The sequence below is a fragment of the Zingiber officinale genome, chromosome 1A, assembly GCF_018446385.1.
Source record: "Zingiber officinale cultivar Zhangliang chromosome 1A, Zo_v1.1, whole genome shotgun sequence".
Lineage (NCBI taxonomy): Eukaryota > Viridiplantae > Streptophyta > Magnoliopsida > Zingiberales > Zingiberaceae > Zingiber > Zingiber officinale.
Window position 1 is genome coordinate 133,245,395 of NC_055987.1, and position 14,996 is coordinate 133,260,390.

At 39.1% G+C, this 14,996-nt stretch overlaps 1 protein-coding gene across 1 annotated transcript; it reads right to left on the bottom strand.

The window, feature by feature from the left end:
• Positions 1-10,500: 10,500 nt before the first annotated feature.
• Positions 10,501-14,677, bottom strand: LOC122034040 (UDP-rhamnose/UDP-galactose transporter 2-like). Its single transcript, XM_042593179.1, has 5 exons — positions 14,393-14,677; positions 13,120-13,304; positions 12,837-13,037; positions 12,074-12,235; positions 10,501-10,992 (listed from the first exon to the last, which is right to left on the bottom strand). The coding sequence occupies exons 1-5, from the start codon at positions 14,520-14,522 to the stop codon at positions 10,636-10,638; spliced, it is 1,035 nt and encodes a 344-aa protein (XP_042449113.1). The 5' UTR covers positions 14,523-14,677; the 3' UTR covers positions 10,501-10,635.
• Between the last annotated feature and the right edge of the window lie 319 nt (positions 14,678-14,996).

Sequence of the window (14,996 nt, forward strand, 5' to 3'; positions counted from 1 at the left end):
TAATTTAAAAGAACACATGGTAGCTAGGAAAAGGTTCAGACCTTTGTACAAAATTTTTGTACAGTGGAACCATTAGGTTTTCCGAGTAGCAACCAACAGAATATGCTCCCTCCTTGCCCTTCTCATCGCACTCCGTTGAGGATGAAGTTTCTTCTTCTTCCGATGTTGAGTATCTCTTAACCTCGGTGTCCTCCTTCTTTTGGTCTTGCTCCAATGAGTTGCCTTCTTTGGATTTCTCTTGGTTTGGTGTAGTGGAGAGTTCTTCATGAAGCTTGGCCAGTTTGCTCCACAATTCTTTTGCATCTTCAAATTCTCCAATTTTGCATAGAATTGTGCTAGGCAATAAACTAACCAATAATTTGGTTACCTTGTCATTCGCCTTGCACCTTTGGACTTGCTCTTAGCTCCACTTGCTCTTCTTGAGAATTTTGCCTTTGTTATTTGTTGGATCTTGGAAACCTTCCATTAGAGTAAACCATTGCTCTATCTCCATCATCAAGAAATTTTCGATTCTTGATTTCCAAGAATCGAAGCTGAATGGTGGAGGCACCCTCGTGTCGAATCCGAGTCCATCTCGGAATTCCATTTGAAGTTGAGCTTTTGTTGAAGTCTTCGATTTTATGGATTTTGCTCCAACTTCTTCACCCTCTAGCTTTGTTGCCCCTTTCGGCGATGATTTCGGTGAAGAGCGACCTCGCTTTGATACCACTTGTTAGGGTCGATTTGTAGCTAGAGAGAGGGGGGGTGAATAGCTCGTCGCGCTCGTCGTAGCTTGCTTCTTGGTGATGATATGTAGCAGAGTATACAAGAAACAAAAATACAATACTAACACAAGGATTTACTTGGTATCCACCTCAAGAAGAGGTGACTAATCCAAGGATCCACACACGACACACTCTCTACTAGTAAAACACTCCTTCTCGGTCGCAGCTAGAGGCGGAGAAGCCTCGTATAAACTCACACACCAAACAAGAAGAAAAGAGAAAGCAAATACAAGTAAATCTTACAAGATTTTATACAATGAACCCTAGCTAGCTTCTCCTTCTTGTTTGGGATGCCTCTTGACCTTGGAAGTGCAACAACACTTTGCTCCAAAAAGCTTCAAGAACTGGCAGTGAGTGGTGCAGAAAGCGCTGGAAAGAATCGCTGAAGTCGCGGAGAAGAAAACCGAAGGATCTCGTAGAAAATCGCTCGCCAACGGCTATAACCTGTGCAACGGTCGGATCCCAATCGATTGAATGACTCTCAATCGATTGAAGAGGCTTTGAATCGATTGGTTGATCGATTTAGAGCGTCTCTGTGCTCTCTGGAAATCACCTAAATCGATTGCCCAATCAATTCAGAGCCTATCGTGTGATTTCCAGCGCTCCAATCGATTGCCCGATCGATTGGAGGTTTCAATCGATTAACTGATCGATTCAAAAGCTCACTGTTCGCTCAGAAACTCTCCCAATCGATTGGGGAAGTTTCGATCGATTACCCAATCGATCCAACCCATTTCTGCACAAAATCACGTCAACCAATCGATTGACCAATCGATTAGACCCCCCAATTGATTGGAAAGCAGAAAAATGTGTAGATCTTGAAATTAGCTTCGTTTCGCATCCGAGATCTCCTCATTCTGATATTTGAGTCAAAAGTTATGACCTTCAGAAGTTTACTACGTCTGAACTTTCTAGTTCCATGCCAACTCCCTATTGGACTTACGACCGCTAAGAGTTTGGTCAACTTTTGACCCATCTGAACTTTCTCTTTGCCAACTTCTCGTTGGACTTCTGATCACTAAGTGTGATACTCCTTGACCCACTTAGATATACCGTCTCGTGCCAAGTGTCCGGTCCTCCATGACCCACTTGGACTTCCTTCCACCAGATGTCTGATCACCCTTGACCCATCTGGATTTCCACGTGTCTGGCTTCACTCACCAGGTCTTTCACCTACCTTCACTCACTAGGATTTTCACCTGGCTTCACTGACCAGGATTTTCCCACTGCCCGGCTTCACTCACCGGGACTTTCACCTGCCTGGCTTCACTCACCAGGACTTTCACCTACCTTCACTCACTAGGATTTTTCAACTGCCTAGCTTCACTCACTATGTCTTTCACCTGGCTTCACTCACCAGGATTTTCACCTAGCTTCACTCACTAGGATTTTTCAACTGCCTAGCTTCACTCACCAGGACTTTCAACTGTCTAACTTCCAGTTAGGACTTTCCCAGTCAAGTATCTGGTCAACCCTTTGACCTACCGACTCTCCATCACATCAACATGGTCAACCTTGACCAGAGTTTGCAATCTCCATGTATTGTCAAACATCGAAATCTAAATATCGAGACTCAGGCTTGAGCCAACTCAAGTTTAGTCAACTTGGTCAACCTGACTCAGGGAATATTGCACCAACAATTACGAATCCGTTTGTGAATGAATAAGCGACAACCTGATAGCTTCTTGGAGTAGGTAGCAAAGGAAGGGTGTCTATGCAATTCTTTTACGTCAGGAAGAGTAGGTAGAGAAGATTTCCAGGAAGAAGATCAAGGGACAAGCTCCGGAAGCTCCACAAAGAAGAAGCGGGATTTTCATCCTTTAATGGAAGAAGGCATCTCCTCAAAAAAGGTCATCTTAGGTCTTAATTGAAATAGAAAGACACCGAGATCTGATTTCTTTGGGTAAGAAAACATGAAGAAATTTTGAGGGGTTGGGGGGATATCGTGAAGACGGAAAATCATGTATAGACCACAAAGATAACAAAAAGCATTAGGGGCGAATTGTTGTAGGGGAATGTCGAAATACTGACTAATTTCTACCAAAAAATGGGGAACAGGGAAACACAAGCCCGCCACTAATTGGTCTTTGAAAAAGGTAATATGATTCTTAGGGGGAAGATGAGGGCGAGCATCATAGTCAGGAATGGTAATGCGATAAGTTTTGGGGATATTATATAAAGAACGAAGAGCAGACCTATCAGATTTACGAAAAACAGAGGGGATTTGAACATACCAAGCAGAGAAGGATTCTTCGGCCATAGAATAATACAAGAATACAAGAAAAGCAACTTACTGAGGTTTGAAGAAGAGGGAACAACATGGAGAGACAATGAAGGAAAGGAGGTCAGCAGAGAATGCAAAAAACTCAAACAGTAATATCAGCAAAGAGCGTGAGGAAGAAGACGAGGAGGTAAAGGGTTTAGGGTTTTTTGAAAATATTAAGTGATAAGAAGCACCGTTGGATGTAAAGAGCACCCATGAGGGGAACCGTAGATCTCGCAAAGAAAAGACGCGACAGAACGTTATCACAAGAGCGTACGACTTATTACGTCAAGAAATAGAAATTAGTAAACACGTGTCAGGAATCCGTAGCGAGCATTTATAATAGACACAACGGGGCAAATCATGCTCATATTAGCGCCGCAATATCACACACTACTGATGTTCTCTTGCCATTGAAGGACCAATCAGTGAGCAGAAGATGTTGAAAAGGTGTCTGGTTTCCTAGATGTAATAAATAGAAGGGATCAATATTAAATTATAATGTGGAAAAGAGCTAGGATATCTGAATAGTTCATAAGTCCGCCCGGTCTTATAGACAGGATGGACCTCAAAGATTTATTTAATCACATATAAGGGATCACCCATTTTTTCATTTTGGGTATGACCAGACACATTACCTTACATGTCCTTCTCAAACATCAAAGCCTAACATTATTACCAGTAATTCTATAAACACAGTTCTTGGGCTGCCATAAGTATATCAACCCCAGTCGAACTGTTCCGGATCAAGTAGGGGTAAGGGGAATATTTTGCCCGATACTGTGGTAGAGAGAGAGAGAGATATGTCGTCCAATAGAATTCACTTCCGTTTATAGACGTCAGATTGTGCTTCCGCACCTAAATGGGAGAGGGAAATATCATGACAACCTAGGCAAGGAGGAGAAGTTGGCCCTGTCCTCTGGCGTTCGTGGGGTTCCCCCTCACAAATAAGTGATTGAAAGGTCCTCTCCGACTTAATCTGAGCCAACTCGTCTTGTAGAAGATCCACCTTAGCTTTCTGCAGATCCAGAGCTCATTGCTGCTAGGATATTAGTAAATCATCCGCATGAGCTTTTCTGTTCAGAGTGGCTACCTCTGAGGTATGCTGGAATCTTAGATTATCCAGCTCCTCAATCTTTTGCTGCAACTCCGAGTAAGCTTTATTCCTCAGAGCCACTTCTGACTAAACCTGTGATTGAGCTGAGAGCAGCCGCACCTCTAGTTCTTGTTGAGGGGGACGATGTGAATCTAGGGCTTGCACGGCCTCACTTAAAAATTTCTCCTTCTCTCGCAACACTTGATCCCAGAAGGAATGATCTGAGGCCATGAGTCTCAACAAATCTGTAGAGGAATATGGAGCAAAGAGGAATGAGGAGGGGTATGGTAAGAGGTAGGATCACACCTCTATTTAACTTGCTAGAGGGGGTCACGGGATCACTATCGAAAGGGTCACGAGATCACTGTAAAGGCGATCACGGGGTCACTACCAGAAATAGTAAAGAATACAAAAATAGACTTGGGTCTAGTCAGTCGTCCATACCTCCTTCGACTAGACTTGAAGGGGAGGCTAGTGATATAGATTATGATAATTGGATCCAGGGTAGCAAAGAGGAGACAAGATGATAAGGTAGGAAGGGTCAGAAAGAGTAGGAGGAAGGTGCAATAGTGCTCTCATGAACTATGAACCGGTCGGGCAAGATAGGCCGCTCGAAAGAGGTCTGACTAGGTCAGAATGTTGTCATATGTGCGGTGGGTAAATACCGATCGAGAATACTGGAACGGTCAAAAGTATGAGTTCCGCAGACCGAAATAGGCCGAGCGATAACAGCTAGCCAAGTATAAAAGTACTTAGACATACAATAAAGAACATGTTGCATTCGACAGGGAAAGACCGGTCGAGCGCAGTGGATCTGCGGAGCATATAAGACCGGCAGACGGAGACTTACCGAATATAAAAGACCGATCGAGTATGTATGGTCGGTCGGATATAAAGGATCGACCCAATGTAAAGAAGTTTAACCTTAGGTGGTCCGAGGCATGGAAAGGTCACTCGAGCATATGAGTTTGGTAAGCAAAGATCGATCGAACACGAGTGCTTGGTCGGACATAAGTAACTGACCGAGCATAGAGAGTCGCCCGAGCGTAGAAGCTCTTAACCTTGCGCACAACAGACAAAGATCGGTCGAACGTAATAGACTGATCAAGCATATAAGTTCGGCGGGCAAAGGCTGGCCGGGTTCCGTAGACCGGCCGAGCACGGAGACATTTAGTCTCGCACGATCCTTGGCATGTGGTCGACCAAGGGAAGCTCTACCGGGCAATAGTATTTGTATACGCCCGATTGGTTAGTCTCGATCGATAAGGTATGACCGACCGAGCTCAATAGACCGGTCGAGTACAGAAACATTTAGTCTCACACAATCCTTAGCATACGGCTGACCGAGAGAAGGTATACCGGGCAGTAGTATTTGTATACGCCCGACTGGTTAATCTCGATCGATCAGATATGACCGACCAAGCTCAATAGACCGGCCGAACACAAAGGCATTTAGTCTCGCACAACCCTTAGTATACGGCTGGCCGAGGGAAGGTCTACCAGACAATAGCGTTTGTATACGCCCGATTGATTAATCTCAGTCGATAAGTTATGATCGGTCGAGTTCAATAGACCAACCGAGCATGGAAAGTAGATCGAGCATAAAGGCCTTCAACCTTGCACGATTTTTGGCGTATTTATAATAATAAAGTTCTGGTCGGGTATAAATAACCGATAGAGTATAGAATACCGGTCGAGACTAGTATAAACAAAAGATATTCCTCATATATACAGAATGAGCTTATGTGACTAACCAAGTGTATGTAACAGATGAGTCATAACAATATGTGATCATATGACAACTTAATTAATTTGGCGGCAAATAACTTCTAGAAATCTCCACAGGTATGCTAAACGACAAAGAAGGTACATCTGGGGTAAGAAAAAGATTCCTTAAACTATTATTACAGTTCTAGCTTACGTCATATCTTAACAAACTTTAACAAACCGGGGTCCACCTCATAACTGTGGAGGTTAGATGAGGTGGAATAAAAAGAAGAATCTTCTCCAATGGTCAGGTACGCAAACATATGCATTGCATCATAATCAAACCCTAATTTTCATCCTCTCCGCACGGCTTCTTCTTCTTCTTCTTCTTCTTCTTCTTTTTCTTCTTCTCACCGGAGATTAACTTGAACGTCGGAGGGTCTAGCCAGGGATTCCCACCCCGGTCTTAGGTCACTAACGCTTTGTCGGTTGGTTTCATTGTGTACAGGAAGAGGAGATCATCCATTGGATTGTCGAGCCTTGGCCGATCCACGGAGTCACCTCGCCGGAGTTCCTTTTTGTGAGGTATTTTTTATAGATCCGCTTTGATTTTCTCAGATCTATAATTTTACATTTAGGCTCTTGTGAGGTCCGTTGTGATTTTCTCGAATCCTCTCCTGTTCGTTGACATCAGGGTCATTATCTATCACCGTTCATCATCACCCAGCATATCATCCTGCAAACTCTCAGAAAAGATCATGGACCATTCTCTGATATATAAATTGTGGACTGGTGTTGGTTGCTACTCGGAAAACCTAGAGGTTCCACTGTACAAAAATTTTGTACAAAGGTCTGAACCTTTTTCCTAGCTACCATGTGTTCTTTTAAATTAAATTTTGGATCGCCTGCGGAACTTAACACGTTTGATCCAAAACTTAATCTATTTGTTCTTTTAGGTTTTAACTTGGATCTCCTGCGGAACTTAACACGTTCGACCCAAGTCTCCTTAAGTTATTAATTCCATTAAATATTAATTTTCATAAAAGGTTCCCAGTACTGACGTGGCGAGGCACATGGCCTTCTTGGATATGGGAGCAACCACCACCGACTAGACAAAACCTTTAATATAAAGCTAATATTTAATTTCCTAAAATAACTTTAGGTTAACCAAAGAGAACAATCAAATCACAAGGAAAAGAAAGAAACAAAAGAACACAACTTCGAAAAAACATATTCGAAATACTAGAACGTAAGCCTCTTGTATTTGGTATTATTTCCATAAATAACTAGCATGATGCGAAATAGAAATTACTAGTTATACCTTGTAGAAAAAAAAACCTCTTGATCTTCTACCGTATTCCTCTTCTAACCTCGGACGTTGTGTGGGCAACGATCTTCCAAGATAAGAAACCACCAACCACCTTCTTCTCCTCCAAGCAAGGTTCGGCCACAAAAGAAAAGCTTTACCAAGGAGAAAAACCAAAATACTAACCAAGCTCCAAGAGATGCTAGCTTTCTCTCCTTCTTCTTCTTCTTCTCCGAGTAGTATCCGCCACCACAAGAACTCCAAGGGAGAGGGAGAGGTTCGGCCACCACAAGAGGAAGAGAAGGAGATGATGGCCGGCCACACCAAGGAACAAAAGAGGGAGAGGAATAATAGATGTTGTATCTTGTGAAGGCACCCTCACCCCTTCTTTTATATTCCTTGGCCTAGGTAAATTAGGAAATTTAATTACAATAAATTTTCCTTAATTTCCTTGACATGATTTAATTGAGAAAAATAAAATAATATTTCCCAATTAAACAATGATGGCCGGCCAAAACAATAGGAAGCAAATTGGACAAGTTTCAATCAACAATTAAAACTTTCCTTATTTGTTTCCGGAAATTTTAAAAATAAAATTTCTCTTTAAAATCTCTTCATGGTTAATAAAGGAAATATCTATAATTTTAATTTTATTAACATGTGAATAATTTTAAAGAGAAAATAAAACATCTCTCAATCTACAAATAAGGAAAGAGATCTAATCTCTTTCTTTAATCTTTTGTAAATCTTTTACAAGAGAGATATTTTAATTTTAATTCTCTTTTAAATTAAATCTTCTACATAATAATAAACATTAAAATTAAATTTTCTTTTTAATTAATTATGGCCGGCCCTACTAGCTTGGGTTCAAGCTAGGGCCGACCTCCTTAAAAGCTTAGGTAGGCCCTAGCTTGGTTCCCAAGCTAGCTTGGCTGGCCCCCTTTAGGTGGGTATAGAAGGTGGGTATATGTGGGTATAGTACTCTATAAATAAGAGGCTACGATAGGGACCGAGAGGAGGAATTGGTTTTGGTCTCCCGATAAAATTAAGCATCTCATGTTCGCCCCGAACACACAACTTAATTTTATCAATGATAATTCATTCCACTAGAGAACTATCATTGAACTACCGCACCAATCCCAAATTACATTTTGGGCTCCTTCTTATTATGAGTGTGTTAGTCTCCACTGTGTTTAAGATATCGAATGTCCACTAATTAAGTGAGTTCTTGACAACTCATTTAATTAATATCTAAGTCCAAGAGTAGTACCACTCAACCTTATTATCATGTCGGACTAAGTCCACCTGCAGGGTTTAACATGACAATCTTTATGAGCTCCTCTTGAGGACATTATCAACCTAGTATCACTAGGACACAGTTTCCTTCTATAATCAACAACACACACTATGAGTGATACCATTTCCCAATTTATCGGGTTTATTGATTCATCGAACGAAATCTCACCCATTGATAAATTAAAGAAATAAATATCAAACATATGTGCTTGTTATTATATTAGGATTAAGAGCACACACTTCCATAATAACTGAGGTCTTTGTTCCTTTATAAAGTCAGTATAAAAGGAACGACCTCAAATGGTCCTACTCAATACACTCTGAGTGTACTAGTGTAATTATATAGTCAAGATAAACTAATACCTAATTACACTACGACCTTCTAATGGTTTGTTCCTTTCCATTCTGGTCGTGTGCTAAGGTACTGATAACATCATCTTCTGTATGTGACACCACATATTATGTTATCTACAATATAAATTAAATGAACAACTACAAACAAATGTAGATAATTAGACCAAATGTGATTCTTTATTCATAATGAATGTTTACAAAGCTTAGCCTTTCAGTATACACTCCAACAACTGGAGGATTCCGTCTGCTATTTTTTAATGTTTCTGTAAATATCATGTTCGGGAAAATAAATTGGTGTCTTCTCAGAGCACAAGGCAAAATAAATTATTTTGCTTCTTCAGAACTTTAAATTTAGCTACCAGAATCAACTTCTCGCATGGAGCTTCAATCCAATCAGTCACAAAATTATGGTTTGAAAACGTACCCTCGTGTGTATCGCGAACTGTTAAGCTTTTGTTACTCGATGCTAACTTGTTGAATGTAAAAGAGATTGTAAGCTAGCAAATGTTCTTGTGGTAAAAGACGATTCATTTGTCCCTAACGTCCTTGTCAATCCATCCCTAGGTTAACACAAAGGAAGACAAATGTTCTTGCTCTAGCTTCTATTGTCCGCGAATTTGATTTACTCCCAGCATGTACGGCATTAATTGCACATAACACACGTCAACATTAGCATGAGCAAGAGACGTCACGATATCATGTGCAGTCTTGCGAATTTGAGTTTCAGCCGGTTGAGTTTTAAATTATTCGTATAAAATCATAAATATTTATAAAAATTAATTTATAATTTACTTGTAGACTTTATTTAAATTTTTAAATAAATTGTGTCACATAATCAGTCTATTACTCTATAATCCATTTATAAACACGTCTTATAAAATTTTGACTCTTTATTAGACGGATCAAATTCAGAGTGGGATTAAACATACTGCGGGCAAATTAGACGCTTTGTTTTTTGGGTGAACCTTTTCGTTGGTTGGAGATGTGTACACCGTAGTTTTTTGTCTATGGAACTTGAAAAATCAACTCCACCCAAATCTCACGTCGGTTTCCTTTTTCGTCTGCCCGCCCTTCGATGACGGTCAATATGAATTGGGCAAAAAACAAAGACACCTCCCGGAGGCTAAATTCATGTAAAGATTAACAAACAAATAGAAGCTTTTTGGAGACCAGAGTTTCAAGGGGCAAAAAAAATAAAAAATGAAACCATAGAGGTTGGTCACATGTTTCCTGATTTTTATATCCCTTGTGATATGTCTGAAAAATTAGCACTTTCGAATTTATTTTGATAGCAGATAGAAAAATTTTATGAGATCAAATCCCATCCTCAAAATTAGTAAAAATTAGTTTGTCCAAAGGCTTGGATACATATGTCAACTAAAAAAATAAAACTAAAAATAAATAAAAAACGGAAAAATTAAACTGGTGAAGCTTATTTATGTAGGAATATTCTGTAAGAAACCCTGTTATCGACCTCAGATTTATGTTTTTTTTTGTTTTTTTTGGCTTTGAGGGTTATATTGTATATCTAGCGTACTGTATCTTTTGCTACAAGCTTTAGCTGATGATTTATTCTTTTCTTTTAAAAAAAATGTAGTCTCTTTAATTTAGTTTTTTTTCACCTTGATTGCTGTATAAAATATGTTCTTTATACCATTTTCTTTAAAACTAATATCCTACAGAAAACTACAATCTACGATGTGAGAGAAGTTAATGTCGAAAGAAAAAATAATGGTCAACATAATTCGAAACAATTTCGGAACAAATGACAAAATTAAAAATAAATGAAAAACTTGACGGAGAAAAACAAGTGTAGAATTGATAAGCGAAGAAAAAACACTACACTGACTTAGCTCTCTGAACGAGCAAGCTCGATATCATCCTTATCAATACCACTTTTCTTGCCCAAAAGTATCGTGTCTTCCTCTTCCGATGTGTTCTCAATCCCGAAATCTGACGCCAGCTTAACTTTTTTCTCATGTTCCACTGCCCAACTGTAAAACAGCATGCCGAGCACCGCAAGTAACATCCCCAGAATGTTCTTCAGGGTCAGAGCTGAGTCAAAGAGCAGCCATCCGAGAATCAACACGCACACAGTTTTCATGTGCCCTAAGACCTGGAATGACGTTGCAGAGAATCGGCCAATGCAGAGGTATTGACTGGTATTGCAGAAGACAGCCAGGATACATGAAACCAGTATGAAAAGCTGTAGAACAGTAAACTTAAATAGGTTAACTCTGCGAGGGATTCATGGAAATTGTTCATATGCAATGTCTCATCTAGGTTAATATCTGTAACAGTTATCCACTTTCATAAGTTCTGTTGAAAAGGCAAGTCATTTTGTTGGTTCAACAAAGTTTGGTAAATGATATCATTGATATCCAGAGTTGCATATATTAAGGACTTGAGGCATGGTATTGGTATTAGTGGTTCATGACATAGCAACCACCACTCACTAACAAGTTCCCACTTCCTATTGATGTTCATTCTCATGGTGTATAATCTCAAACTACTTATAGTGCCAATAAATGTTGATTACCGTGTTAACAAATCTCTGTCAAGCATAGATGAACTCGGCAAAAGCACTCTTACATTTAAAAAAAAAAATGAGCATAATGCATTATGCCAACAATTGGATAAACCAATGTTTTTAGTCCGTCCTTCCTATTTGAGTTGTATAAGGTGTAAAATATTTAGTGCCAAATGGGGAACGAATCTATAGCCAAATTAGATTGGACTTGGCTAGTCAGGCCATCATCTAACAATCCACAACATAATAATTCCTAGTTCTCCAATCGTTCTTAATTTATTTTCTGACCTTCGTGATTTGCTTCTCTTTAAAGGTACACTTTGTTTGTTGACCACAAGCCACTCTTCGATCTAATTTCACTAATAGACAAGTTTCAGGTACATGAAATTCAAGGCACTGAAACTGGTTAAGTATACAGTATCAGATAATTATTTGTTTATTATTGTTATCATTAAAATTACTTTTTCTGCTAAATTAGCAAAGTCGCCATAATGTGCTAGGAAAATAAAAAAGCTCTTGGATAATTAGTTATAACATGAGCATACATTTATTTAACAGTATGTGCTACCTTTATTCAACATGTCCTGGATACTGAATCATATGTCGGTTTAGACTTCATTGATCTTTTGTTGTTTCAATGCAAATTTTTTCTACCTCAGTTTGAACAATTCCAACACAGAACTTGAAGCTAAGGAAAATAATTGTAATTGAGCATTTTTCAGTTAAAAAAAAGACATTTTGTATTTTTTGAACTTACTAATGCTCCAACAGAATAATGGTACTTGAAGATCGAGTGACCATTTAGATAGTAATCTGCAAATGGACCAGAGAGGAGAAGAGAGAGAGCCTGAATTGGTGCAGTTTTACTTAGAAGCTCAAAAGAACCAATGTCATATTTTTTCTGAAATGACCCAATTGTCTGAAAAAAAAAATCTTTAATCAGATGGTTAGTAGTAACAAAATTAGCAAATTTGCAATTATAACTCAAACTAATCCATTTCCATATAGCCAACCCCACCTAGTGGGATAAGGCTATCTCAACCTAATCCATTGCTCCCTACAATCGGTCAATCACATTCTAAAAACTATTATCAGAATTTTAGATTATCATGTTGCTATTTAACTTGATAGCAAACGGGGATGTTCTTGAAAATGCCCTTGAATTATTCAATATGAAACCATATTATTGAACAGAAAATTCAATGACATCCTCAAGGAACCTTTACATTCCAAATGTAGCATAACATAACTAGATGATCTTTTTTGCAACTAATGATGGAGTTTCTCTGTTCATCAAGTAAGAGTAATAACTTATCATTACCCTCTATACATAAGAAACTGGATAATGTGAAGTAAACCTTTCAAAAAACAAGACCGAGATTCAAAAACTAAATGCTGAGCATTGTGGATATCTGTACAAATTTCCAGCCATCAGAAGATATTTTAATAGAAAGATATATTTTAAAAATGCATAGCATCGATGAGTAACTTATTTTAAAAATAAGTATATAGATGCTCACAATCTGCTGCAATGATGTGCAGAATACTGCTACACAGGCACAAACCAAGCCCTTCACTTTGATCTCTACATCAGTGACTGTACAGATGCCAACACCCAATGCCACAACTGTAACAGCCACTATCACCCTAGACGAGTAGTGCGTACTATGCAAGAAAAATTCCATGAAGCATACCACTGGTATTATGCTCAACTTAGATATCTGCACATTTTGGAGTCCAAGCTGAGACAGATTTGTATAACAAGCTATAGATAATCCCTTTTAAAGGTGCAAACAAATTTACCTGATAAAATCCAACGGAATTCAACATGAGGCTAAGATTCATCCCAGTAATCGACATATTAGCAACAATGGAGAACCACAAGAGCTCCCATAAAGGGACATGCTTGGAGGTCGATAACCCTGTTACATTTGAAATCCAACCAACAAGGGCCGTCACAATAAAGTGGAACCCCGTTAGAGTGGTTGCTGCAAAATTCCAGAGTAACATCAGTAACTTCAACTAGAGTTGGAAGTCTTAACCTAATATCCGATTGTACAAATGCTGCACTTCTATTGGCAGCATGTAGATAATGTTAGGTCTTTTGTAATTTTTATAAGAATGTTAAATATTTACCATAATTAGTACAACACAAAGATGAATTAGCATGTTGTTTCTACATAAAGCACACTAAAGAATATATGCTTTAGAGAACTGAATACTGTTTTACACATCAACTGTTGTAAGTGTATGGTCCATTTGTATGACTTACCAGAACTCCACATTGAATCTCCAAATGAATAAATCACAAACTATGTGTGATCACTTATCATTGTTGCATAGTCTTCGGATCTAGAGTCAGTTTTTAATTCCCAAAACAACCAATATAATTAAACTAGAACTGGCATTAGAAACCATTTTATTGATTTTTGAAACTCCAAATTCACCACTATTCACTTCATACGATGGTGTTGTCGAAACTAAAAATTCAATATGCAAAAATTCTCAAGTCCTGCTAACTGTTTTCCCACTATCGTTAGAGAAACAGAAGACTAGCAAAGTTGGCGATGTCACAGATCTCTAGATCTGAAGCAAGTTCAACTCACCAAAGGAACTATCAAAATCTTTATCTTACTAGCATGTGGCTCGCTTTTCAAGCCGTAATAACTCAAATCCTCTAAAAAATATATTTAATTTTTCTGAATTTATCAAACAACCACAAGAGTATCATAGATCTGATATCGTATATTCAACTTGGAAAATCTCACAAAAAACTTCCATGTGTTTCGAATTCGACACAAAGCTCTCGATCATTAGCAGAACACTTGACGTCACCTTTAATTTAAAAGACACGAATCGAAATGACAAAATCAAATTCCGATTCTAACACAAAAGAAGCTTAACAACACAACACTTATACTCAAATTTCTCATCATTGTTCCAAGAACTCCGTCGAGACATCAGCATTCTTCCTCTCTCGATTAAGAAATTAAATTTTAACATTCAAAAGAAGTATTAAATCACGACGAAGGGAAACAAGGAAAAACAATCTGGTAGGGGAATGGAAAACGAGTACCGAAGGAGAAAGCATAGCCACTATCAGACATGAGCTGCTTGTTGGCCATGATAAGGCCGACGGCGCTGACCACGTTCATCGCCCAAGCCCCCGCATCCGACACCATGGGCTTCTTCTTCCCCGCATCCATTGCTACTCCTCAACGGAGATGAGGAAGAGGAAGAGCGATGGAGAGAACAAGCACTGTGACGAGCAACCGGCGAAGTCAGGGATTAAACCATCTCGAATTCTCGATCGCAACTTTGTTCACGATACAAGTCACGACAGGATGATGTGATACGGGGACTTGGGAGTCGTTCAGTGCGACTCGCTTTATTACTGGTAAATGAACTCGCATCTTGAGTGGTGCCAAATGGAATTTTTGGCATCATTTTAAGAAAGTAATAGCACGGGATTTGCTGTGCCAACTCAGAACAGGAGAGCAAATACTGTCTACCCGTTGGCTCCAGTCGCATTGGAAGTGGACGGAGCCGTGAACCGTGTCCCAAGTAGGAAGCGAGACGTCAAATCACCGACACTGTTAGGAAAATTGTCGTTGTACCATTAATTTATTGCTAAATGCCTAAATATATCTTAAACTAATCGCTTTTAATGAATCCATTCT